Here is a 24,992-nt window from a genome sequence, read left to right as displayed (position 1 = left end):
CCTTCTCTCACATTTCAGTTGCAGGAAACTAGAAAACGGTGTATGATAGGGGTATGCGTATAGACGAAATGGGTGCTATTGCAATACCAGATAGGGCTGTCTGCCTTAGGTCGTGGAGTATATAAAGTGGGTTTGAATTTACTGCGATCAAACACGAGAAGATCAACAATCTGTAAATGCATTTTAATTAATTCATATCCGATAGATCTACTCTTATCGTCCTAGATGTTCCGGAGGGTGTAGTGGGTTGGTTGGTGACTTGTGGATCCACCAAATTGTGTAACTCCAGGACATGTACGCCATGCTAGTCACGTAGTATCTATGGCCCTTTTAGCATCAAATCCCGAACTATAGACGACATTCTCACAAAGAATGCTATCTTCGGGCAGCTATAAGTTCAGCCTTGAGAAATCGGTAGGAAAAACTACGAAGCACGCTTCGCTTCTCATTCAACTTGAAGAATAATTTATCTTGAATTTTCAATATGGTGCCCTCTGAGAACAAAACTTCCTCCAAGGTGCTCATCATTGGAGCTGGATTTTCTGGTCTAGCTACAGCCTGTCAACTTCGAAGAGAGCACAATTGTGATGACTATATCATCTATGACCGTTCACCTGCCCCAGGAGGGACTTGGTGGGCGAATAAATGTTAGTTTTTTGTTTGATCTCTTTTCTCTTTCTCTTCAAACGTTTCAGTGCCTAACATGTCATTATAGATCCAGGCTGTGCCGTGGATATCCCAGCGGTCTTCTACAGTCTATCATTTGCCCCAAATCCCGATTTCTCGAAGGTTTACCCACCACAAGCGGAGATATTGGAATACTTCAACAAGGTTGCGGATAAATTCGACGTCTCTCGACACATCGTTCCGAACACAGAATGGGAAGGGGCATATTGGCAAGACTTGACAAACAGCTGGTTGGTCAAGTTGAAGGACTTGTCCACAGGTGAAACATTCTATCACGAGTGTAAAATCTTGATATCTGCTGTTGGAGCCTTAGTAAACCCAAATCAATTTGGCATTCCGGGCATCGAAACTTTTGAAGGGGATATTGTCCATACCGCTGCATGGAAAGCAGATTTGTCTCTTCATCAGAAAGATCTGATCGTCGTTGGCAATGGATGTGAGTTTTCTCCCCCCCGCTAAGGACATGTCACCAACAGTTGATCAGGTTCGGCTGCTCAGCTTATTCCCGCTATTGCTAAAGAAGCTGGAAGTATCACCCAATTTATTCGGGTAAGACACGCTTTTCACATTTGGAAGATATTATTTCTCATTATTCCAGACACCCCAATTCTATTTGCAAAATGAAAACATGCAAATCGACAACAAGTGGAAATTCATTTTTCGCTATATGCCCGGTGTTCTACGTTTATTGAGACTGGTTGTGTTTCTGTTTTTGGAGAGCACTGCTGTCAGATTCAATATTAATTATAAGGGAAACAAAGCCAGGAATCTATCAGCAGAGAGAAGCAAAGCCTACATTCAAAGCACTGCACCCGGTGAGCTCAATTCAATGAATATGAATAGTTGATGTCAACCATTTGCTTATTATTATGGGATTAAAGAGCAATATTGGCCCCTTTTGACACCAAATTATGAGATTGGATGCAAGGCAAGGTTTCAGAACTCAATTCAATTTCGGGGCACATACTGAGTCTTCTTCTAATATAGCGCCGGATCTTCGACAACAGTAGATATATCAGCTGCCTTCAACAAAGCAATATTCATCTTACAGATGATCCCATTGTCAAAATCTCCTCTCATTCGATTTTCACCAAATCTGGCCAGGAATACCCTGCAGATGCAATTGTAAGTCAAAATACCCCAGACCCTTTGCTTGTTGTCCCAGCTGTGCCTTATTCTCCCCAACACAGCTTCTTGCCACCGGATTCGCCCTGACGCAATACGAGGTCGAGCTGGTAGGGCGAAATGGCCGGACCCGTGACGAACATTGGGGTAACTTCGGCTACAAGGAGGCATACAAATCCATCGCGATGTCCGGATTTCCCAATTTCTTCTATGTCCTTGGTCCCAACTCTGGTAAAGGCCACACATCTGCCATTTACTGCATTGAAAAGTATGTCAAGTTGTGTTCTGATCTCCTTTTATGGCATCCCCGCTAACAGGGGTAATAGCTACGTCAACCTTGTTATGAAAGTGATTGCACCGGTTCTTCAAGACCGGGCTTCATTTGTCGAGGTCAAGCCCGACAGTGAGAAAGAGTACAATGAGAATTTGCATGAGAAAATCGCCACGACGATCTTCAATACCTCATGCAGTAGTGTAAGGAAATACATCCCATCTTATGTTGAGAATATATATATATATCTGATATTCACTTGCTGGCAGTATTTTATCGACTACAAGTCTCAGAAGAATTGGTTCATCTACCCATGGAACTCATTTGTCATGTGGTACGCCACCCATTGGAGTCGTTCGGATGACTGGACATACGATGTAAGTTGGTTAATGAAGCCATTGACTGGTTTAGGCCCGGATGATTAACTTGTGAATATTACAGGCTCGACCTGACAAGAACCACCGGGTGTTCTCCTTCGGCCATCTGTTACTCTTGCTTGCGCTCAGCATTATTCCTATTAGCTTCAAGTTAAGCATGACAGCAAGCGAGAAACTATACTGAACGACGAGACAGAGAGAAAGGATGGCAGAGGATACAAGATATAGGATAGAGGTTACAGAATACACGATACGGAATATACCAGATGCTTACCATGAATCGAATGACCTTTTTTTGAGGCACGAACTCGGATTTTGGGCTCCTTTAGTGTGAATTATTCCGAGTGTGATTTCACTTCGGAATATCTCGTGTCAACATAGTCCCGTGTAGATCAATTGGATATCTGGCACTCCGTACTTTCTATTCGTCCTGATGTCCTTTATCTACAAAGTATATCTATATCCTAGTGGCAAAATATTAGGTAGGGCCTTATATGACATCACATTTGACTTTCAATCTCATCGTCTCTGATTGGCTACCGAAAATCCTCTTAAACCGCAACGCGAAAGTGACGCGAAAAGACGCGACCGGATTGGACGTGAAAATGAGGGGTTGACTACGTGGTTGACGGGAAAGGAAACAACATATTTTTCAATAAGCCGATCAGAGGGAAGTTCATGCTGGGCTGAGACGCCCTATATGCTCTAAGGTCCACAATAAGATGTGTAGTGGGCTGGGGCCCCCGGGGTGTTCTGGGCCACTAAGCATAATAAAAATAGATTGGCAAGGTGAAATATGTGGTTTTTTATAGGCTGTGCTGAGATACACGTATGTTCTCAGTGAACATATTTCATTTCATCTTCCATCTTCTTATATCAAGACAGGGGCTATGCAAAAATATTAAACAAACTCATCAAAGGCAAGTTGGGAAGGGTGGAAAAAAGAAAGAAAGAAATAGGAGTGAACAGTGAAATTGCCAGGGGCAAACAATGACATAGAAAATGCAAGACATATTGTCTTCATGAATGAGAGGTAATGCAAGACATGATAGTAAAGCATTTAAAAAGGTAAAAAGACAACGCCTGTGGATGCAAGTCCAGGTAGAGGCCCTCCCAATCGAGGCTCAGGTCCTCGAAAGAGCAAGCCTCCACATCGGAGAGAGGGCAAATTACATAGGGGATGAACACAATGTGTACATAACATGATCATAAGAAAGTCGTCAATGGGGTTTTTAAGAGGGAGTTAAAGGCAAAAATGAACAGAAGAAGAGAAAAATGAAGAGAGAAACACTGGGTTTCATGGATGCAGTTCGCCGCCGAGTTGTAACGCCAGCCCTGTTTCCTTGCCACGAAGTCGAGGGCTGGTGTTGCTTGGAGGAACCAGGGCATCGAAGTTCAATCGCTTTCTGTTGCTAGTAAGTGGGGTGCGAGCAGGATTGCCCGGGGTGCGGCCACCCCAAGTTGGTTGCGCCGGGCTAGGGGTCACATTCACGAAATCCGCGAAATTGAATTGCTGATTGGGTGTGCTGATGTTGGCGAACATGCCACCGCCCATGGTGGGTGTCATGCCGGGCAGTACTGCGTGCTGGCTGGGAGGAGTGGAAGGTGGGAAGGCCTGATTTCCGTTGCCCCTTGCAACCCGAGCCGGGGTCGGGGAGTTGGCGAGATACAAGAGCAAATCCGCACCGTCCTCGTGGTTCTGAGGTTGGTTGTTTCGGGGCAATCGCATATGTTTCGGAGGAGGGGTTCGTGGAGGGGAGGAGCCTACGATCGAGCTCATGTTCTGGAAACTGTGCAACGGCAGATCCGGATCGATCTCTTCCGACGGTCCAGGATATACAGGCGATGACATCTCCGGGATTGTAGCCTCGGACATGAAGGGGGCTTGTGTGCGCCGGCTCGTACGGTGTCGGTTCATGCCAGGGGGGGATTCCGGCAGCCGGTAAGAACTCTTCCACGAGACCCGAGGTGCCTTGGCAGGACGTTCGGAATCGGAGTCAGACCGGAGGCGCTTTCGACTGGCAGACAGCATGGGCTGCATGACTCGAGAGTTGAAGGTGGCGGCATGCTTATTGCGGGCGGATCGAGGGAGCTCCTTGGAGTAGGTTGAGGCTTGGAGGGGAGGGGAGGTGAAGGGAGTCTCGCAACGACTGCGTGAGAACTCGGACGAAGAGTCGGAAGGCTTGTCACTCTCAAGAGCGGGTCTGCCATCCTGCTGGTTTGGGTTTAGACCGTGCAGTCGACCATGTTGGTACTTGAGTTTGGCAAGGCCCAATCGATCCTGCAGACTGAGAGAAACCTGTGCGAAGAGAATCCAGGGTCAGTCCCACATCACCAACAATATCATCTAAAAGTATTCGGATACAGTAGCAAGTATTTGAACTGACAGCCAAGGCTGCATCTCAAGGGATCCGCAGCCTCTTTTTTTTTCCATCTCTTACCTGGGCGATATCGATTTTGCGGATCGTTTTTTCTGCCGAGCCCGGCTGTGATAGAGGCATTGTATCAGGAACCCAATGAAACAAGCAAGACACCCCTGTGCAAAAAATAAAAAAAAATGAAAGACGTTTTCGAAGAGTCAAGGTTGGGGTTTGGGGAGGGGGAGCAAGGGCGAAAGGGAAGGGTGAGAGATTGGCGAAATGCGGGAACTCGGAGAACAATTCTGGAGAAGCACTTGAACAGATTGGGTTTGAAAGAAAGAAACCTCTTATTCGCTAAAACTGTCAAACAGAAGATACTGGGGAAGCAAATGTCTCTAATTTTAATTTTAATTTTATTGTCTTGCATCAACTTTCTTCTACAACATAGATCTACTCTACTATGTAACCGTTTTATCTGAACTATTCCGTACGGAGTACGGAGTACGCCATCGTTATAGTACTTAGAGTACGGAGTACTTAGCGACTATTATATAGTTCAACTCAGTAACCCCTATCTAGTTCCATTATTTCATTATTTTATTGTTTTCAAACACAATCGTTTGCCCTGGAAATTAGATCAATCCACATGCACGTACCCTGTTGAAATCCCATCACCTACTTACTATACTCTGTACAGTTTAGTCCACAGCTTTGTATTCTCAAAGAAGAAAAATGTTTTCTTTTTCTGTTCCGGAATCCCCATAGAAACCAGGCATGCAGCCACAGATTCCGATCCACTTGGACTGGAGAATGAGGTCGTCTCTCCCCTGAGGTATGCTCTAGATCGCCGAAAGCATTTTTATGAACTTTGTATGAAGTATCCAATCCTGGAAACAGAACAAATAGGATCAATGAGAGAAATGGGGAAAATGGGGAAAACGTGATAAAATAAGCATTCTACCACATAGATGTCCACATGGTGTGATGAAAGGAAATAATAAATCAATTCTTATTTGGGCTGTGAGGCTGTATCTAGCCATCTATGTGGCCCTGTTAGAGACCCCCGTTTCAAGATTCTAATCTTGGCCCCCTTAAGGGTGGTACCTATGTTGTAGGTAGATTTTAACAAGAGCCACCTACGTAACTCCCATCGTTTTCCCAAAAAAATGTAGCATAACAGGAAGTTTACCCTGAAACAGGGAATAATGAGGAAGAAGGACATACCGTGTCCAGGTGGGCAAGGTGGCACATAGCTATGTGAGCTCTCAGACAAGATCTAAGCTAAGGATATTAGTGCGATCCGATCCACTCTGAAACATTGCGACTTAAAAGAGTTTGAGCTGAGCTGATAACAGAATAATAGCGAAGGTTAGGCGAAGATTGAGGGTACGTAATGCCCTTTTAGAGCTATTTTCTGGTTTTTTTTTAAAAGTGCTCTAAGTATAGTCGCTCATTATTTTTTTGAAGCTAAGGGGAATCCCTGAGATCTTTGATCTTTTTCTTTTTCTTCTTTCTTCCTTCTTCTTTTCCAAAAAAAAACCACATGTACACTTCTATAAACCAACATTAAACCATTCATCCCCCTTTCCCCCTCCCCCTCCTCCCCCCTATTTGGTGACTTGCGGGGCGACTTGTCGTCAACCGCAAACGGTTACCCTGTTCCTGACAATTTACCCGCCTTAAAAAAAAACAACAGGCAAGCTCCCTCTTTTTCTCTCTCAACTTCGCCATGCCTTTTTTCAAAGACCTACGGCGTCGGTCAAAGGCCACTTTTCATAAGACTCCATCCCAGAGTGTGGAGGAGGTCTCCGGAAAATCATCATCCACGATCGACACTTCCTCCCACAACTCAATCACTCCACCGTCATCGATCAAACCAACCCTTTCAACACCCAGTCTTCCTGCCCTCAATGAATCCGAACCCACCAGCGCAGTCAGTGTACCCCCGCCTACACAGCGACCAGGGCCTCTGGTGGCCGGTTCTCAGAGAAACAGCGTTATTGTATGTACCGGTACTCATTCCCGCGACAACGGACAATACTGACTTATGATCGCTTCGGGATATAGGGTAGCAGCTCGTCCTCAGTCAATGGCGTGTACCGATCACAGGCTCCCGTCTCACCTTACGCCCCAAGACTCGTGTCTGTGGCTGACAATTCATGGGTATGTTTGCCTGCCAGCACAGAAATTGGAGGCGCATATTGTTCTCTGGTGAAATAGAATCGAGTGTCTGACTATCGTGCAGGTCAACCAGAAAGTGCTGCTAGTGTATGGTCAAATCGGCGACCCAAGGCAACATCCGCTGGACGGAAACGTCACTGTCTACCACCACCAAGATAATTTCCCGTCGACCTGCTGGCCAGTCACGGCATCGCATTTTAAAGTCCTCGTTCATCTAGTTCCCGGTCCTAATCGTCTGCGCTTTGACTTTGTCTCGCCAAAGCTGTCCACGGGCAGCACCCACCCCGCCATCCACTCCTCCTGGATTTGCGTCAACTATCTTCCTCTGGTCAACAACCCGCCATTGCAGCTGGTTATCCTCCTGGGGAAAGATTCAGATGGCACATACGATGCAGTACCGGAAAGGGTCGAGCGCGAAGGAAACGGGTTGGAAACGGCGATTCGAAAGTACCGTATGGCAGCCTACCTCTGGCAGGCCTTCACCGGTGAGCAGATGTTCCGCAATAATTTCGGGCGCCGTTGTTTCCGATTTGAGGAAGAGTGGCAGTCTGGTAGCTTGAGCCGTCGAGACTTGGCACAAGGCCAGATGCGGAATGAGGCCAAGATTCACGTAGTCCGCACTGAGAAAACGGTGGCCGAACTCCGAGATCTTAATATCGCCCAGCAGAACGAGAAGGCGGGGAAAAAGGACGAGTTGTTCGCCATTGCTAAAGAAGCGGTGCGAAATCATTTCCAGCCTCAGGCCGGCCAGAAGCAATATGTCTCCGTTCTCCTCCTTGATTCTCATTGGGATACCCAATCCCAGATGATCACCGGCCATGCGGCTTTAGGTTCGGCCGACGACGATATCAAAATGGCCATGTTTGGGTCTCATTGTCTCCAAAGCTATCCATCATGCCTGGAAGAAGTCGTGGATGCGTTCACAGACTGCACCCGCACGGACACGAACCATGTCGCCAATGACTGTGGCGAGGCGGGCTCCAATTGGGAATCAGCAAACCTGGGCATCGGTGCTCATCTGCACGAGGTGGGCCATCTCTTCGGATGTCCTCACCAGGAGTCGGGAGTCATGCTTCGCGATTATGTGCGTTTGAACAGAACATTCCTGACTCGAGAGCCTTTCTCAACCCGCACCAAGACTCAAGGGTTAAAGGTGTGTTTGCCCAACGACGAGTGTAGCTGGCACCGCCTCGATGCGCTACGCTTCCGATTCCACCCAAGCTTCCGACTCCCAAGTGACCCTTCTCCCACTTCGGATGACAGCGTCCAGGTGTGGCCAGTCGAGAACGGCAAGATATTGTTCACCGCTTCATCGGGGATTGCATTCATGGAACTATATGCCGAGGGTGACACCTTCTGTCACAACTTCATTGAGTATTTGAACAGCGAGTCGAGCCCCAACGGACTGCCGCGACAAGTTGCGGTGACCGAGATCGAGCTTCGCCAGCGTGTGTATGGCACCGAGAAGGAAAAGAAGAAGAACATTCGCCTGGTTGTCTGCTCTGGTGCATTGGGCAGCTACACTGTTGAGAACATTGGTGATTTGAAATCGAAAAATTCTGTCGTCAAATTGCCCAAAAGCCAGTCTGGTTTCAAAAGCGGCAGATTAGGCCAGTCGGCGATGGAAGGCAGTGAACCTGAGCAGGTGTTACTGGAATGTGCCTTCATCAAAACAAAGCTCTTGACATCGATCAAAGTCTACCATGGCAATGCAGTGGATGGTATCGAGTTCTGCTACGAGGATGCGACCAGCCAGCTATTCGGCAAGCGAGGAGGTAAACCTGGCGGTGATGAGTTTGTCCTTGATACCCGACGTGGTGAAATCCTACTTGGGTTCTATGTCCGGGCTGGTCTCTGGATTGATGGGATTGAAATTCTCACGAGCCTGGGGAGGAAATCTGGTATATATGGAAATGCTACCGGTGGTTCAGGGTATGTAACATCTTTTATTATCTCGCAATATCTGAAGCATGCTAACCAACTTCCAACAGCCACACTTTAATACCTCCTTTGGGATACAAGATTGCTGGAATCTCCGGCTCCTGTGCATCATGGATCGATGGGTTCTCATTGATCATTCAACACTGATAGCAATTTGCTGTCTACCACCTTCCTTCTCTTCCAGCTCTTGAAGCTCCTTGTCCTCATTTTCATCCCTCGAGGCAAACCACAAACCCGGTCATCATACAGCATGGTGGACTGCGAATGACTGCAGGCATCCTCCTCATTCATCTCCTTTGAACGGCTTGGCAGTACCAAGCCTTGCATTTTCTTGCATCTTTTACCCTCTTTTCATCCCTAATCTGGGAACAGGCAATTCCGCGATCAAGGACCGGCCATTGGCCACTACATACACGAGGTTCTGTCGGATTCTGCCTGTGTCTATATGTTTTCTTCTGTTTTATTTTCTGTCACACATCGGCGTCCTGGGCGTGTTGGGGTTGCATGTATGCATGGTGATATTTTCTTCGACCTTAGACGCGGTCGATACAGACTCCGGGTGGATGGAGCTATACTTACTGGTAATCATTGGGCATACGGATGGTCACGCAGCATTACCGGATCATTTTGTAAAGGGGACATCATTCATATTAGTTGGATAGTTCATATAGGGTAATGTCATGAAACCACCGTCAATGTTCAAGAATTAAGATCCAAAGAGTAAACAAATGCCAATCGTTCAAGGCATAAACCACAATGCTACGATGTTAGCAAGGGCTAACAAGGCACGTTCAGAGTTTTCGACCACAATAGGGCCACATTTGTCTGCCCTTGACGACATCCGGTTGGCTCGAAAATTTAGGTATCTAGCAGAGAAAGGCAGAAAATAGTCTGACATGTATAACCAGGGAAGCACCACATGGGCAGGGACATCGAAAACACGTAATAATCCCAGTCTCATTAAACAAAGATGACCACACACGCTAACAACTCATGATTCATAGCGAAAATGTGGGTCATGATAGTACTGCAGAGACGTCAAAATGCATGGTGGAATGTGCGTTGAGTTATTGTCTAACGTACTTTGTACAGCCATAGAGATGGATCTTTGTGGGAAAATACTCCGTAGCCCATAACCAATCATCTAGTCTAGAGCAATCATAGGTACGATCAACACACTATAAAACTTATTATGATGTCGTTCAGTACATATTCAATTACCCTCTGTAGACGGAAATAATAGCCGGCCAATCCGAACGCCTGTGCGTTCTCCCCCCGTTATTGTGGAGTGAAACAATATCTATCACCAATCTCTCGGGACAGACCTCGTCATATCTAAACTTTATGAGTCGGCCCGGGGACCCGGGGAACTTTTGATATTTCCATAGGTACCTGGGTACGATATGTATCCGAGCTCCAGGAAAATATAACCATGGCCAATGATGTGGATAGAGCTCATCACAGAGTAAATACATTTATACTTCGACATAGTAGTAGTATATAAATTCTCCAAGTAAGTGAGTGAGCATGTTAAGTAGCCAATGAGCTTTTGAAGTTTGTTTCCTACAGGGATTCGACGTATCAATATAAAGTGCAAATGTACAACGTAATATGTTAATACATACGAATGTCTTATTCGCGCTTAAACTGAGCATAAGTGGAAACAAAATTGGGACATAATTGTGGCTGATACAAAGCTGCGTAAGCTGTACCGGGGCATTCCGTTTACCCAAAGAGCCTTCTGAATGCCTGAAAATCAAAGTGGCAAGACCGTTTGTTGGTCTTACTGGCTATGCCAGCACCCGCCACTGTAAGCCACGGTAGATCGGCCCCTCTCCCATTGCCGATCCAACGGATACTCCGTTGGATACTCCGTACTGTATTTGACTTTCATTCCCTTTTTATTCGGCGCGGTGGATTCGTCTAGAGTGGGGAATTCAGCCGCTTACACACACCACTAAGCGCTCGGCCAACTGTCCGTACTTGTACTTTGTGGTCCTCTTAGTAAAGCTCGATCATTATACTCCGTACATACCCCTGTACAGATGACGTAACCGATCGGCGCGTTGAGCCGACAAACTTTGCATATTGAGTTGTACAGCATACTCCGTACTTTATACTGTGGCGCACCTGTAAGGTAGCTCCTACGATGCTCCTGTCAAAAGTCAGATCGACCAATAATCGATTGTGTACTCTGTACACCTACTGTTTCCGATTGATTCTCATAGATAATGACACAAGTTCAAACATTTTTTGTTTTTTGTTTTTTATTTTCTGTTTTTTATCTTTATCTTTACTTTTAAATTTTTTTTTCTCCTCAACCGTAGATGTGGCCTTTCCAATACAGCCGCTGGCAGCTGGCATCTAGCCCATCCCTCCATGCTCTATCACCGAAAGCGTTTCCATATGACGACGTTGGCTCGCACTGCTACAATCATAGTAAATCTGATCTCAGAAGAAAGGTCGTTACATCAGGTCTAATTTGACCCTCGACCGTTTGAAAAAGAAAAAAAATGTGGAGAGGGTGTCAATGACGAGCAATGGTGGACGCCCTCTTGTTGTATGAGGTAATACAAGTGGAGAAGGCGTTCGGTTAGTTAGATGTCCTTAGAAGATTAGTGTTTATGTACGGAGTACTCCGTACAAAGTACCTTGGATACTCAAGCCCATGAGCCCCCCGGGGGTTAGCTTCATACGCTAGACTAGTAATTTACAATTTTGGAAACGAATCTGGGATTCCGCGCTTTAGCTTCAATAACTTAAATTGAAGCTCGAGTAGGTACATACCCTGTAACATATGTACATGTATTCAAATCTGCCGAGTATTTATAGGTATGTACCTAGTAAATATACGTACAGCACGTGCTCTGCCGATCATTCAAGGATAAATCGAACAATATTACTGGTGGGTGGGCCTTCCAGCAATGAGCTGTGTTTGACCGGCATTGTTTTGAAATGGTATGTGGCTGTATTTTACTCCATGTCACATCAAACCTTACAACATACATTCCATACCGAGTATAAACCACACCGGAAGACAAGCTATGGCTATTACTACATGTAAAAACCATGTTGGTAGACTACAATAATGTTTTATACAATAGTATATGATAGACTCGCGCAACGAGAGAAACCACTCAATTTTCAACTAAACCACAGCCTCCATTCATAAGGGTCCTCCTTGAGCCGGAAAAGACCGAAGATGAGATCATCAATCTCAATATAAATTTGAATGTTTGGTAGGCAGCACGCAACTGATGCATCTGGTATAACTGATTCAATTGATAGATCCCCGGACCCAGCCAATGGATTCCAATGGAAAAACTCATGATCAAACCGAACAACCGAGTAATATCAGTTTTGCTGCAGTTCCGGTCGGGCCGGCTGCCTATCATGCTTAACTACCAAAGATTCACTGTCCCACACAACTTCTCCTTCCTTTCGCAGCCGATGTACTTTTGTATGTTGTACAATGTACGCCATGTTATGAGGTCAGACTTTAGATATATATTATGACGTTGACGCATTTGAAGTCTCGAACAATAAATGATGGTTATCGTATTAGATCAAGACTACAAACGTTGGCATGTACAAAGTCCTAAACACTCTGCTTGGGTATAGCCATTGCTACAAAGTGATATTACCCAATAAGGAAATGGTTCCAAGTTCCCGTGAATAAGTCATATTGAGAAAATTCTATGCTACCTGCTGGCGCCAGTGAGGTAGGTATACGCATGTCTGGCAATAGACCACGGGTGTATATGCTAGGAATAGGGAACCATGGATCGTATAGTACAAATGGCGAACTATGAAATGTTTCCAGCTGGTATATGTTATTATGTAGTCTACAATATATGTCTACCTACGTATGTATATTGTATCGAGCATAGATACAATAGAAAGCGTATGGGATCAGGAAACATTGAATATATATAATACGGTAAATTTACAGCTCGTTCTCGTATTTGTTTTCCCCACTTATACCTGCACGGCTTTCCGTAGCTCGGTAAGTGCCCCCCGGGGCCCTTTTCCTTTACCCCATAATTTATTTCTGTTGTTGCCAATCATTTTATTCGTAGCCAAATATATTATACAATTTATTTAGTAGTTCGACCATTTGGAGAGGTCTTTTTTTCTTCTCTTTTTTTAAAAAAAAAGAAAAAAAGAAAAAAGAAAACGCCTCTTACCAAAAGTGGTCTGTTCTTATCGGTCCTAGGTGGCGACAGCTTTCCTCTTCCCGAGATCATAACTCCTCTTAAAATCTTCCGAGCACATCCAATGGACCCCCCTTTTTGTTAAAAAGTCCACTGTGGCTCTATGACAGTTTTGTGGGATCTCTTTATACATCTTTCATTGGAGGGCTTCATCGACCGTGCCATCCTTACTATTCCTTCTCCCCCTCTCCCTTTAAAACATCGTCATCTCCCCTCCACCCCTCGTCTCTCCAATTATACATTTCCTCCAATCTCCTATAAGAAGGAAAATTATTCCATTACTATTTTAAACATTGTTTTGGGCTCGACCTTATACTTTATTTACCTTCACCGTTTTTATTCAGTCCCGCGAGCTTCCGTGGCATACTTCATTTTGCACACCCCATCTAGTCATTTGCGCATTCCTTCAGACGAAATTCTTCATAGATCCTTTCTCTCGACGCAAGGCTCCGGATAACTTCAAACCCATCGAACGCCGCATACGACATCCGCACGCCCACAATCTCGATAAATCCACTTCAAATTGAAGACCAGATAGAGTACATCTGACTCTACTGGGAGTGGGCCACCAATTTACAGGTGGCCACCTTTGTTTCTTTTCTTTACTATCCCGGGTCAAGCGAAGCATTGATAAAATAAATAATGTTTAACAGCCGGTGAGTTTTCTAACGCTTTAAGTTGTGAATAATATAGTGGTTTCATTTCTAACGTTACATTCTTTCTGCACAGCAAAAGCGCTCGAAAGCCGGATGGCGAGTTCATCACTCGCTTCCAGCAAGCATTTTCAGACATTGTCCCTCGGCGAGACAGCGAGGGTGGGCCAACCGGAGACCCGCGCAATGTGAGGGCAGGTGAACCTTTGATGGCATCGAGGTATGTATATCATGTATTCCACTGGGTGAAATGCATTTAATCGAAACTAACAAAGCAATTCTTGTTAGAATGGCCGAGAACAACGATGTGAAAATGGAGGAGACTCATGGTATCAAGTTCCCAATCACCAACAACGACCGCACTCCCCGAAATATGCACGAACTAGGGTTGACGCCCTCATGGATGGAATCAGCCTCATTTTCCATGATGCCTCTTGTCAACCAACATCCAGGCTTCTATACTCCAACTTCTTCGGGAATGGGTGCCATGTTCCATAATCAGGCTGGCGATTTGCATACTCCAACCGGGATGCACCTGATGACCCCGCTGGGGGGGCATGCCAGCTATACACAATCACCACAGCAATGGGTTTGAGCCCTTCCATCCGCAGTTCATGAATCCAGTACATGACATGAACCAATACGCACAGCAGCCGTCATATGCACCAAGCGCATTTATGCACCGCGACACCTCATATGACGCTATGGATGATACTCTCGATGATTCTTCTCTAAATGGTGTACAAGCCGAAACGGCATCCAACGTGACGGCTTCTACGGACTTTTCGGCTCAAATGGCTGGTGACATGTCCTATGCCAAGGGCGAAAAGTGAGTTAAAATGATTTGTTCAAAGGTAAATTTCTGTTCAACGCTAACCGCATTTTATCACGCTCTAGATTCCGCTTCAATGTTTCCCTCCGAGCACCGACCGCCATGGTGAAGAACTTGAGTGAAATTCCCGTGACGTATCTCAATAAGGGCCAAGCATACAATATCTCAGTTATTGACACGAACCCACCAATGATCAACCACGAACTGCTTCGATATAGAACATTTGTCCGCGTTTCCTTCGAAGAGCGAGAACAGCGAGCGAAACCGGCAACATGTTGGCAACTATGGAAGGAAGGCCGTGGTACTACAGAAGCCCATCAACGGGGCGGAAAATTATTAGCTGTTGAATATGTGGATCCGTTACAAGGTGGCAGTGATGCACACCGGAATCGACAGGTGCAAGTCGAGAGTATATCGGTCGACGGTTTCTGCGTCACTTGGACTGCTAATCCAGCGAGCGGTGCATCCGATTGCAACATTCCCGTGCGGTTTAATTTCCTTTCCACGGATTTCAGCCACTCTAAAGGCGTGAAGGGAATTCCTGTCAGACTGTGCGCCAAAACCGAGCTTTTGTCCCCGGGCGAGGAGACAGGCGTATCACGGGATACGGAGCTGTCTTACTGCAAAGTAAAGCTTTTCCGGGATCATGGTGCCGAGCGGAAGCTGTCCAATGACGTTGCCCATGTCAGGAAGACCATTGATAAACTTAAGCAGCAAGTCTCCCAAGCGGAGATGGGTGGTGGATTCGCGAAGCGCAAACGGGGAAGCAACGCTCCTGTTACTGCAAAGGGATCCGACAATCTTATGAAGTCTTCGACCCACAAGCGAACTTGGTCGGTAGACTCGGACGATGTTCCTCCAGAGAAAGTCTCCTTGGAGGATGATCTCCAAGCCAAGTTGACTACAATGCAAGAGATGTTCTCATCTACTCGCTCAGTGAGCATCTTCGGCTTACGCGGTGAAACATTCGACGATCCCGACTTATATCCCATTCAGCTATCCGCCGACGGCGATTCCCCTCAGTATGGAAATATGAGCCGTTCAAGCACACGTGAATTGGAGTCAATGATGCCTTCGCCGCCCAACACTAATACCTCTTCTTCGAATTCGCCGCCTACACAAACACTCAGATTAGCAAAGTGCCCAACCACCATCCAGAGAATCCCTGCTGGCGATCAAGTCTCTAGGGGCTTCATAGAGGCCGTGGGTGTAGACTTGACCTACCGACCTCCGGCCGAACGCCCTCCCAAGCCGAGTAAGTTCTGCAAGCGCAACCCGATCGTTAATATGTTTACTAATTTTCTTCACAGTCGCATGCTTTTATGTTCGATACACTGGAAATGCGAAGCGCGCAGAGGACTACTACCGTGCAATCTATTTGACGGAACGCACCGCTCGAGATCTTGTGAGGAAAATTACCGAGAAATATCACATTGATCCGATGCGAGTCTCAAATATCGTGCATGTCCATGACAAAGGCATGCGAGTCATAGTGGATGACGAGGTGGTCTGCCAGCTTCCAGAGGGCCAAGACATGATCGTCGACATCTCCGAAACACCAGGTCCCAATTGCAGTGCTTCCGGACACCCCTTGGAGATCAAATTAACATATTAAAACCACATTGCATACATCTCAAAGCCATGCCATTCGCCTCTCAAATTCGAACATAATACAAAAGTACCTTTTCTCTTCGACTCGCCTCTGGTCTGCAGTACACGAATTCGCCATCTTGAGCGCATGGGTTGCACTCTTCTTCTCGTTTTATGTTTTTTATATTTCCTTTCTCAATGGGCTGGCATTCAGTTTCTCCTTTCTACGGGGCGTTGTACATGGGGATAATAAACGAGTCTCCGAGCAACGATACCCTGTTACGCTATGTTTCTTGATTTTTTTAACATCTCTTTGTTCCACTTTAGCGTTGCTTATCCACGACGGTATATGAGTCGATGGGGTATGGAACTATTGATATCTTTGTCTGTTATGGTTATTATTTGGATCTGGTCGAGGGCCGAGCATACGAGGTTGATACCCTGTTCCATTTTTGATTTTCCACGTCTTTTCACTCGACATTAACCAATTTTCTCTTTCTTTTTTTCTTTTTCTTTTCTTTTTTGCTGGTTGCTGGTTGCTGGTTCTTACCCGCTGAGCGTTCGACTTTTATGCGATCTCTATCCACGTCTATGCCATGTGCATATCTACGGAATTTGGATCATTTAATATAGATAGCTGCCTGAGGACGAGACTACAAGTCAGCTACACTGATGCAAGTGCAGAATACGATGACCTTGCTACCTCAATTATCTTACATGTAGAAGCCGTATTTTATCCTTGAGCACAAGATATCACTAATACTAAGTTGTTAAGCCTCATCAACCACAGCAATAAAGCCACCAACTTAAAAGAACCTTGGAACCATCATGCGTTTGGTCACTAATTCTTGGCATTGAAAAACCGCCACGTTAACCGATAATGATTGACGCTCGCAACCCCCAAATCGGGTTTGCCGTGCCGAGCAGGCAGAAAAGAACGAAAGCAATGAACGCATCAAGGCCCACAAATCATTCCACATCGACCCAGAAGCGCACGGACTGTGGCTTTCACGACCACGAAAAAAAGCCAACATCCATGGATAACACCCGTGGACGTCGTGGTAATCCACTCCCCGGTTCCCAGCAACTTGGTAGAGAGCCGTTGAGAACTGCCCATCCATGGATGGTCCCATGAAGATCCCAACCACTGCATCGGGTACATGTGAGACCTCTTATTGGACGGCTCTGAAGCCGCCCTGCCGCCCTGCCGCCCTCAAGCCAATGTCCAATTGGCTTTTCGGTTCGGGACTCACCCCCTTGGGTCTCAATTTCGGTCGTGTTCCAGATCGAGCACTCATTTCTACGTACGCAGTAGATCGTAGAGTACATACATTCTTTGGCTTTTTTTCACCCCTCTTTTTCTTACTTCTTTTGTAATCTAGGCTTGCGACGCTTAAAATCGGTTGCATTGCAGATGTATCTCTTTCTCGTTTTCGTGATGATCTTCCTCCAGATCCCGAGAGCGAGAGGTATGGAGTATTTGAGTCCATTTCGAGATCGTATCTATGGATGCTCTAGGCCTGGAATGTCAGCTAAATCGAGAAAAATATTGTGCTTTTTTTAATTTCTGTATTTGATCTTTCTTTCCTTTTTCTCGGGCAACAGTCAGTGATATCTCTATCCCGAGTAGAGATATCCGACCCAAATGCTATAAGTGTCTAAATCCCTATGTATCGACCTCGAAGTAATACCCCACAATAATGAAATCACTCTCTCTAATAGGCCTTCTGGTAGAACATATCTTTGATTCGTGAGGAAAACAATTCCGAGTTTATAACGAGACTGCCGAACACTGGACTAGATTTCAAGTAATATCGTACATATATACAGAACAATGTCTAGCAATTCTTGGCCCTCCCTTCCAATTTTAGTGCTCACCACTCGCCACTTTTTCACACTGAGGAAATTGAGCACGTCCCTAAGCAGCCTGAGGTGTCCGGTTTTCTGATCCACCCTGGAGTTGGACAGCATGAGCCCAAATGTTTCGGGTCTTCCCGAGCTTTTTTCAAGCCTCCCCGAGCTGCTATCCCCTTAGCTGTCCGTGCGACCCCGCCACTCCTCAACCCGGATTATCCAATCATGAACAAGAGCTTCAAAAAGCCCAGTCTCATCGATAGGAAGTCCATGCGTACCACGATCTAGAACAGCATAGGTTGATCGTGGATAGAGCTCCAGCAATCGAAGGCTGTCTCTATAGCCCACATTGTCATCTTGTCGACCACATACAACAAGTGTGGGTGCAAAGAACTTGGCACTTTTATCATCCAACGAAAAAGATAACTGATAACGATTTGGATCAGCTCGGATCGGATCCAACGCCTCATTGTCTGCTGCCTTCTCCGCTGGAATATAAACTTCCTCATATTTTGCCTTTAAAGTCTTAACATAAGCAGGCGTTTGGATGAGAACGTTTCTAAACAGTTTCTTATCCTCGGCTGGCAGGTTCGACATGAGTTGCTCGTTTGCAACCAAAGGGCTGAAAGTGTCGAGATCGCGCATGCTGTCCTTGGGCTCAATGAGTGGTACCCGTAAAAGCAAACCATCGACTTGATCAATATATTTCTGAGCTATCGCACGGGCAAGGTAGCCGCCACATGATGAGCCGACAAGTAGGAATCTTGAGCTCCCAAGTCGAGAATCAATGAATTGAACAAGGCGATGGTAGATCTCATCCAGATCCTTGACATTATCCGCGGGTGTTGCGCCCATGCCTGGAAGGTCCACGTAAATGCGGCGAAGTCCAGGTGTTTTGTTGAAGATCGGCTCGAAGTCCACCTCCTCGCCTTTTCCCTCCATCTGCCATCCATGGATTATTAAAACGGGAAGGCCTTCGCCTATTTCATGTGCAGATAGGATAGATGCCATTTTGTTACTGAGTGTATAGTAGTGATTTTATACATATATGAGCAGGGACTAGAGCAGTTGATTTCCTAGAGGGGTACAAATTGTTCCCAATCACGCCATCTTATAGTGCTGACAAAGTGCTGCTCTTATCGTAACGTACCCCTTATGGCGTAAGCCTGGAGTGGATAATACAAGCGAGCCGATAACATCGCGTGTTTTAGATGTGTCCTAAAAACCCAACACTGTTCAACCACCAAAGACTCGTAAAAAAATTTAAAAGATTTGGTTGAGCTGAGGAGGGGTATATCTCGAATATTTATTGAGCATTTCATATTTTTAATATATGTACCTGGTTATCTATCTACCCCTCCTGATCGACTACATGGAATAACTACATACTTTAAAAAGCGCCCCAGCTCACATGTGTACTAGATATTATCTGCCTCGCAACTTTTCTTTTTCCTTTCCTGTCTTATTTCTTACTTCTTGTCGCTTCTTGATCACTGAGTAAAACTGCAGCTATTTCCTTGACCATCGAGCTATACGAACATAAAGATTCTCCTGGTCATAGAAAGAAGAGAACTACATTGCAATGAGGAATGGGGTTTTTCAGAGCGGCAAGACCATAGTGATCAGAATTACAATTAGATAACTTCCTAGTTCTTAGTCTTGCTAAGCGCTTGGGGGTGTCTTAATAGGGCCAAAGAGTTGAACCTATATTAAGCTGCCTTCAAAGTGTAGTGACCAAAGCTTTTGGTTTTAGGAACCTCGAGCTATCTACGACTACAGCTTCATATATATAGCATAACGAACCTTTGGTCTGTTACCTACCCGTTGACAATTCTCCGATGGAGCTAAGTCAAACATTTTACTTTCACTCTATGCATGGAAACTCCCAAACGGGGTTAGTGTTGCCCACAGCTCTTGAAGTCATTCCCAAATACCATTCAATTCAGCGAGATTTTCTAGTTCACGCTGATTATCGCTTGTAATAATGAAGTGAATGCTCCTAAAATACTGGTTGGAAACCTTCTCAAGTCATATGCCGTAGAATGCACGGCATGATAGTCTGAGCGCTTGTCATTCAAATAGCTGTAGATAGCTGCAGATGCTGAATCACTTCTACTGCATGGCATTCTGGCGGGATTATTGCCTATGACAAAAACGTAGCCGTGTTGGGGTGGCTTACATATATGTATGATAGTAATTAGGGGCAAGGATCGACTTTGGTGGGAACTAGGCATGCATGCCTACTTGTCATATGTATTGTACAATGTGAAAAACTCGGTGTATCTTAATTAGTATCCTTAATCAGACACCCACAAATTAAGTATTTCAAACTCCTTCTACTTGGATTCCTAAGCATTCCACACAAAAGCAATATGATGTCATAGCGTTCTTTAGGGGCGGGGCAAAAATCAATAATTTCCACTTTCGCGTTTTCTCTGCGCGGGTCGTCCCGGTACGTGACCGCTCCTTTGGGTATAGGGGATTCCGGTTATATACCCATCTGCCGGGTACCTCAGAAATACGTTTACGTATGTATCTGTATCCACTAGTATTTTTCGGTAGCCGGAGTGTATCAAGCGTTTGAATATCGTTTGCCACTTTGACTGATGTCCCTGATGTCCCTGATTGGACCTTTTTCTTTTTTACTTCTTTTTCTCTTTTTCATCCGAGTATCTATCTAACGGCTAGGACTATGCTCGGCATTTGTCGCTTTTTATAGTGGGTATTTAGTTTGGCTAGGCATTGCTTATGGGAACGTACCTTGTGTCTATAGTATATATATGTTGTACTTAACCTAGTTAGATCTTATCTTTCTCACAGTCAACATTGACATTGTGCTTATAAAGTTCAAATGATACCGATCTATCCATGGTTGCTTAGTTGCTGACGTGATTATATCGTTGCAATCCCACCTGATAAATCTTGCCCTAAGTTGTGTCACCATTGCCCCTGAACTGAAAGTATAACATAGATCATCCTTCGCACTGATATTGGGCTGTTAAGTTCAAATAGAACTCTGTTCTAGACTTGCTAATAATCAACAACTTTCAAGGCTAAAATGATATCCCACTTCCGACTCAGCCTTCTCACAGTGTCTGGCCTAAATTTAGGTTGTCATGCCCATATTAATCGTTACTTCAAATATAATTTTATAAAGTTAATCCCCTGGCAATGTTTTGTTACTTTGTCTTATATTCAAACTTAGTTCGGGACCTCTATGGCCTGACCACAATAATGGAAATATAGCTATGCCTGTTTACCTTGTGGTCTTATTAATGTGACACATAGACCATTGTCTGTGATACCCCAGCCTCTTATAGAAATGATTCTGTTCATCCGAGAGTCGTAGGGGGCTGGTTTTGAGTCGATCCCTGTGCTGAAGCCGGACATGAAGCCCTTTACTGTCGCCCACGGCATGATTCTACCGAACGAAACCCCCCGATGTTAGGCAAAAGGCCTTTTCTTTTACATCCACTTCCGTCAAAGAACTAGATTTAGACTGTCTCACTCAGGTTGTACACCTAAGGTTGCCGGTGCATCCAGTTTAAAGTTCTATTCGAGTCACACATAGAGGTGTGATGTTCGAATTATATTTCAGGAGTACTGCCATATCAAGTACCTTCACCATAGGCATAAGTGGCAGTCGTGACTTCCTTGTCTGTTTTACTTCACCTGGGCAAAGATGGAAAGCACATAATCAGAAACCAGCACGTGTTCCCTCGTAGTCACGGGCACCGTTCCTTCCTCAAGATGGTGGTGACTTTGTTTACTATTTCTTCCCCCAACTCCCACTTTCTTTTCTTATCTCTTCTTTTTTCTCCTCTTCCACTTCACACTCGTTCCCCCTTTCTACATTCACCTTCGTTTTCATCGATTGCTTGGTTATTCCATCAAGTCATCACTTCACATTCGTTTGTTAACCTTCGTCTTCGCCAAGATGGCAGCTTGGACGCGTTTCAAGTTGCTTCTGGCTATGGTCACCACTCTGGTGACCATGGTCGCTGCCTCGGCTGGTATGTCTCATAACCCATAACTGGCTAAATTTTGATTACCTACTGACCTTGTCATTGAACAGAATGCCATGACATCGAGACGGTCTTTCTTCAGGACCCCCACACTGGGGAGCAGTACCAGTTTGGTCAAGGTAAGTCAATCTCACGGTTTAGGTCTACCTTGGAATCTACCGTTGCTGATCAATCTTCACAGTCAATATTTTGCCTCGCGCCTTGTTTGGTCGTGCTGTTCGCGCTTCTGAACTGAGTAAGTCTAGGCTCCTCATCCTCTACACGGGGAGTTTTCAATTCCCGAGCCTTTCATCAGACTAAGAACTAACTCGATACCAGTCACTGTCACTGTCACGCACACTACCTGCGGTCATGAGGAGCCGACCATAACTGTCACCACAGATGTTCCTTGCACCACTGAGCAATCTACTACACCTCTCACCATGGAGTCTACTACTCCCGTTCCGGCTCAGGTCACTACCCCTGTACCTGGTGTTTCTCAGTCTACTGTGCCTGTTACAACTCAGACTTCTGTGTCTAACGCCCCCGAGGTGTCTTCTCAGCCGACTGCACCAGTTTCCTCCCAGACTCCAGTGCCTGCCACTACTACTCAGGCTCCTGTGTCCAGCACTCCTGAGGTGACTACGCAGTCATCTGTGCCTGCTGGCCCTCACAGTTCTGTTCCCGGAACTACTGAAGTAACTACCAAGTCTTCTGTGCCCGGTACAACCTATACTCCTACACCTGGTACCACTTTTGTGACTTCGCAGTCTTCCGTACCCGGAACTCAGACTCCAGTGCCCAGTACTACTGAGGTGTCCACTGGAAGCAGTTCTGTAACCAACGCTGAATCCTCCACGGTTACTGCCACTGCCACCGAGTCGATTTCTTCATCTCTTCCCAATGCTACCAGCGTGGCTCCTGTTTCTGCCACCACTGCTGAGGGCCACACCACTTCTGCAATCCCCGGCACTGCTACCGAGCTCACCACCGAGACGATCTCGTTGCCTTGCTCTTCCTCCTCGGAAGTGTCCCCTGTGCCTGGTACCACCGATATTCCTGGAGCTACTTCTGAAGTAACTACTGGGTCCATTACATCTTCTCGTCCTACCAATGTGGTTCCTGTCCCTGGTACCACTGGAATCACGTACACAAACTCAACTCTTCCCCAGGCTCCTAGTACTGTAACTGATGTGACCACATATTACACCACGTCTCCTTGCCTCAACTCAACTGAGCTGGCCCCTACCCCAGTGACCACTGAGATCACCATCACCATTGAGGTTCCTTGCACCGAGGCTACCAAGTGTCTCAGCACCAAGGTTCTCACCACCAGCACCCTGCCTTCGGAGATAACTGTTCCCGTTCCTGTCCCGGTTTCCACTGAAGAGGTCACTGTCACAGTTGAGATCCCTTGCACTGAGACCACCAAATGCATCAGTACCAAGGTGTACACCACCATCCCTGCGGAGACTACTACTGTCTCTGTGACTCCGATCCCGGTCACAGCTCCTGTTCCGCAGACCACCACTGAGTTGGTGACTACTGTGCTCCAGCCCACTGCTCCCGGTGTCCCTCCACAGGAGACAACCGAGGTGGTGACTACGGTGATCCAGCCAACTGAGCTGGTCCCACTTCCGCACACGACCATGAAGCTTGTGACCACTGTTGCACAGCCGGCCATTCCTGGTGTTCCTCCACAGGAGACAACTGAGGTGGTGACTACGGTGATCCAGCCAACTGAGCTGGTCCCACTTCCGCACACGACCACGAAGCTTGTGACCACCGTTGTACAGCCAACTATTCCTGGTGTCCCTCCACAGGAGACAACTGAGGTGGTGACTACTGTGATCCAGCCAACTGAGCTGGTCCCACTTCCGCACACGACCACGAAGCTTGTGACCACCGTTGTACAGCCAACTATTCCTGGTGTCCCTCCACAGGAGACAACTGAGGTGGTGACTACTGTGATCCAGCCAACTGAGCTGGTCCCACTTCCGCCCGCCACCACTGTCGAGGCTACCACGGTGGTCAAGGTTCCTGCTCCTCCTGCCCAGCAGGTTACCACTCTGGCTACCACTACTGTTCCCAAGCCCGCGGTGACTGAGGCCGAGGGTACCACAACCGAGTCCAAGGTTTCAGTTGCACCTCCTCAACAGCCTACCCACACCCAGGAGGATACTGTCCCACCATCTCCCCGTGGTACTTCTTCCAGTGGCACTAACTCCCCTTCTCCTGTTTTCAACAGTGCCAATGCCGCTGGAATCATGGACAGCCGTCTTTTTACCTTGAGCATTGTGGTTATCCTCTCTCATATCTTTCACATGATTCTGTGAGAACGCCACACATTCTTCCCGTGTTAGGAAGCAAGTCTAGCCATCTTCTGATGTAGCAAGGATAGTACCTGATGCGATGATTGTGTTTGCGATGGTATTTGATGAACCCATGGTTTTTTTTATGGGACGCAACTGGCTCCCCTTAATCTTGCAAATTTTATTAGTGACTAATATTCTAGTTGAAGCATAGCTTTCCAAATTTTAAGAATGTTCACTATTGGTTATGTCCAACATATCTTATAATCTGTAATCTGCAGCCAAATACGAAGTCCAAAAACAAAAGAGCTGGCCGAACAATGCATTCGGGTAGTTATGTTTCGGCCATGAAACAAATATTACAGATAAGTAGAGAGTACTACGTACGTAATTGAGCAGCCAAAGCATTGAACATAACACGCATCTTTGTAAAATGAACACAATAGCCAGTATAATTACTTCAAAGAATGGATGAATACTGATATCCCCAACAAATGGGTGTAGTAGCTTGGCTAAAAGCCAGGGTATCTCAGAGAAACAAGGAGAATGCATAGGTATGTGCACATGGAGTATACACACAGGACAGACGTG

General features: G+C 46.0%; 6 protein-coding genes across 6 annotated transcripts; 4 read left to right on the top strand and 2 right to left on the bottom strand.

Moving 5' to 3' along the window:
• Positions 1–484: 484 nt before the first annotated feature.
• Positions 485–2,508, top strand: N7487_002713 (flavin-containing monooxygenase; the record flags this gene model as incomplete). Its single annotated transcript, XM_056870460.1, has 9 exons — positions 485–647; positions 716–1,123; positions 1,172–1,236; positions 1,286–1,502; positions 1,604–1,620; positions 1,675–1,812; positions 1,878–2,080; positions 2,139–2,286; positions 2,353–2,508. The coding sequence occupies 9 exons, from the start codon at positions 485–487 to the stop codon at positions 2,506–2,508; spliced, it is 1,515 nt and encodes a 504-aa protein (XP_056735244.1).
• Positions 2,509–3,757: 1,249 nt separating this feature from the next.
• On the bottom strand, positions 3,758–5,033 carry N7487_002712 (uncharacterized protein; the record flags this gene model as incomplete). Its single annotated transcript, XM_056870459.1, has 2 exons — positions 3,758–4,759; positions 4,902–5,033. Coding segments are annotated over 2 exons (1,134 nt in total), but the record flags the coding sequence as incomplete, so codon positions are not given.
• A 1,516-nt stretch (positions 5,034–6,549) lies between these two features.
• N7487_002711 (zinc metalloproteinase family protein) lies at positions 6,550–9,147 on the top strand (the record flags this gene model as incomplete). Its single annotated transcript, XM_056870458.1, has 4 exons — positions 6,550–6,822; positions 6,888–6,983; positions 7,066–8,933; positions 8,993–9,147. 4 exons carry the CDS (start codon positions 6,550–6,552, stop codon positions 9,087–9,089), a joined length of 2,334 nt encoding a protein of 777 aa, XP_056735242.1. The 3' UTR covers positions 9,090–9,147.
• A 4,600-nt stretch (positions 9,148–13,747) lies between these two features.
• Positions 13,748–16,256, top strand: N7487_002710 (grainyhead-like protein; the record flags this gene model as incomplete). Its single annotated transcript, XM_056870457.1, has 6 exons — positions 13,748–13,812; positions 13,886–14,029; positions 14,098–14,398; positions 14,421–14,638; positions 14,707–15,896; positions 15,952–16,256. The coding sequence occupies exons 1-6, from the start codon at positions 13,799–13,801 to the stop codon at positions 16,254–16,256; spliced, it is 2,172 nt and encodes a 723-aa protein (XP_056735241.1). The 5' UTR covers positions 13,748–13,798.
• Positions 16,257–18,262: 2,006 nt separating this feature from the next.
• Positions 18,263–19,096, bottom strand: N7487_002709 (alpha/beta fold hydrolase; the record flags this gene model as incomplete). The annotated part of the gene is made up of 1 exon (XM_056870456.1): positions 18,263–19,096. One exon carries the CDS (start codon positions 19,094–19,096, stop codon positions 18,263–18,265), a length of 834 nt encoding a protein of 277 aa, XP_056735240.1.
• Positions 19,097–22,022: 2,926 nt separating this feature from the next.
• Positions 22,023–24,425, top strand: N7487_002708 (uncharacterized protein; the record flags this gene model as incomplete). The annotated part of the gene is made up of 4 exons (XM_056870455.1): positions 22,023–22,098; positions 22,161–22,229; positions 22,292–22,345; positions 22,429–24,425. 4 exons carry the CDS (start codon positions 22,023–22,025, stop codon positions 24,423–24,425), a joined length of 2,196 nt encoding a protein of 731 aa, XP_056735239.1.
• Positions 24,426–24,992: the final 567 nt, after the last annotated feature.

This window comes from Penicillium crustosum (genome assembly GCF_028827405.1).
Source record: "Penicillium crustosum strain IBT 35664 chromosome Unknown utg000001l_segment0_segment0, whole genome shotgun sequence".
NCBI classification, from domain to species: domain Eukaryota; kingdom Fungi; phylum Ascomycota; class Eurotiomycetes; order Eurotiales; family Aspergillaceae; genus Penicillium; species Penicillium crustosum.
Note: the sequence above shows the minus strand (reverse complement) of the source record. Positions and strands in the feature narration are given on the sequence as shown.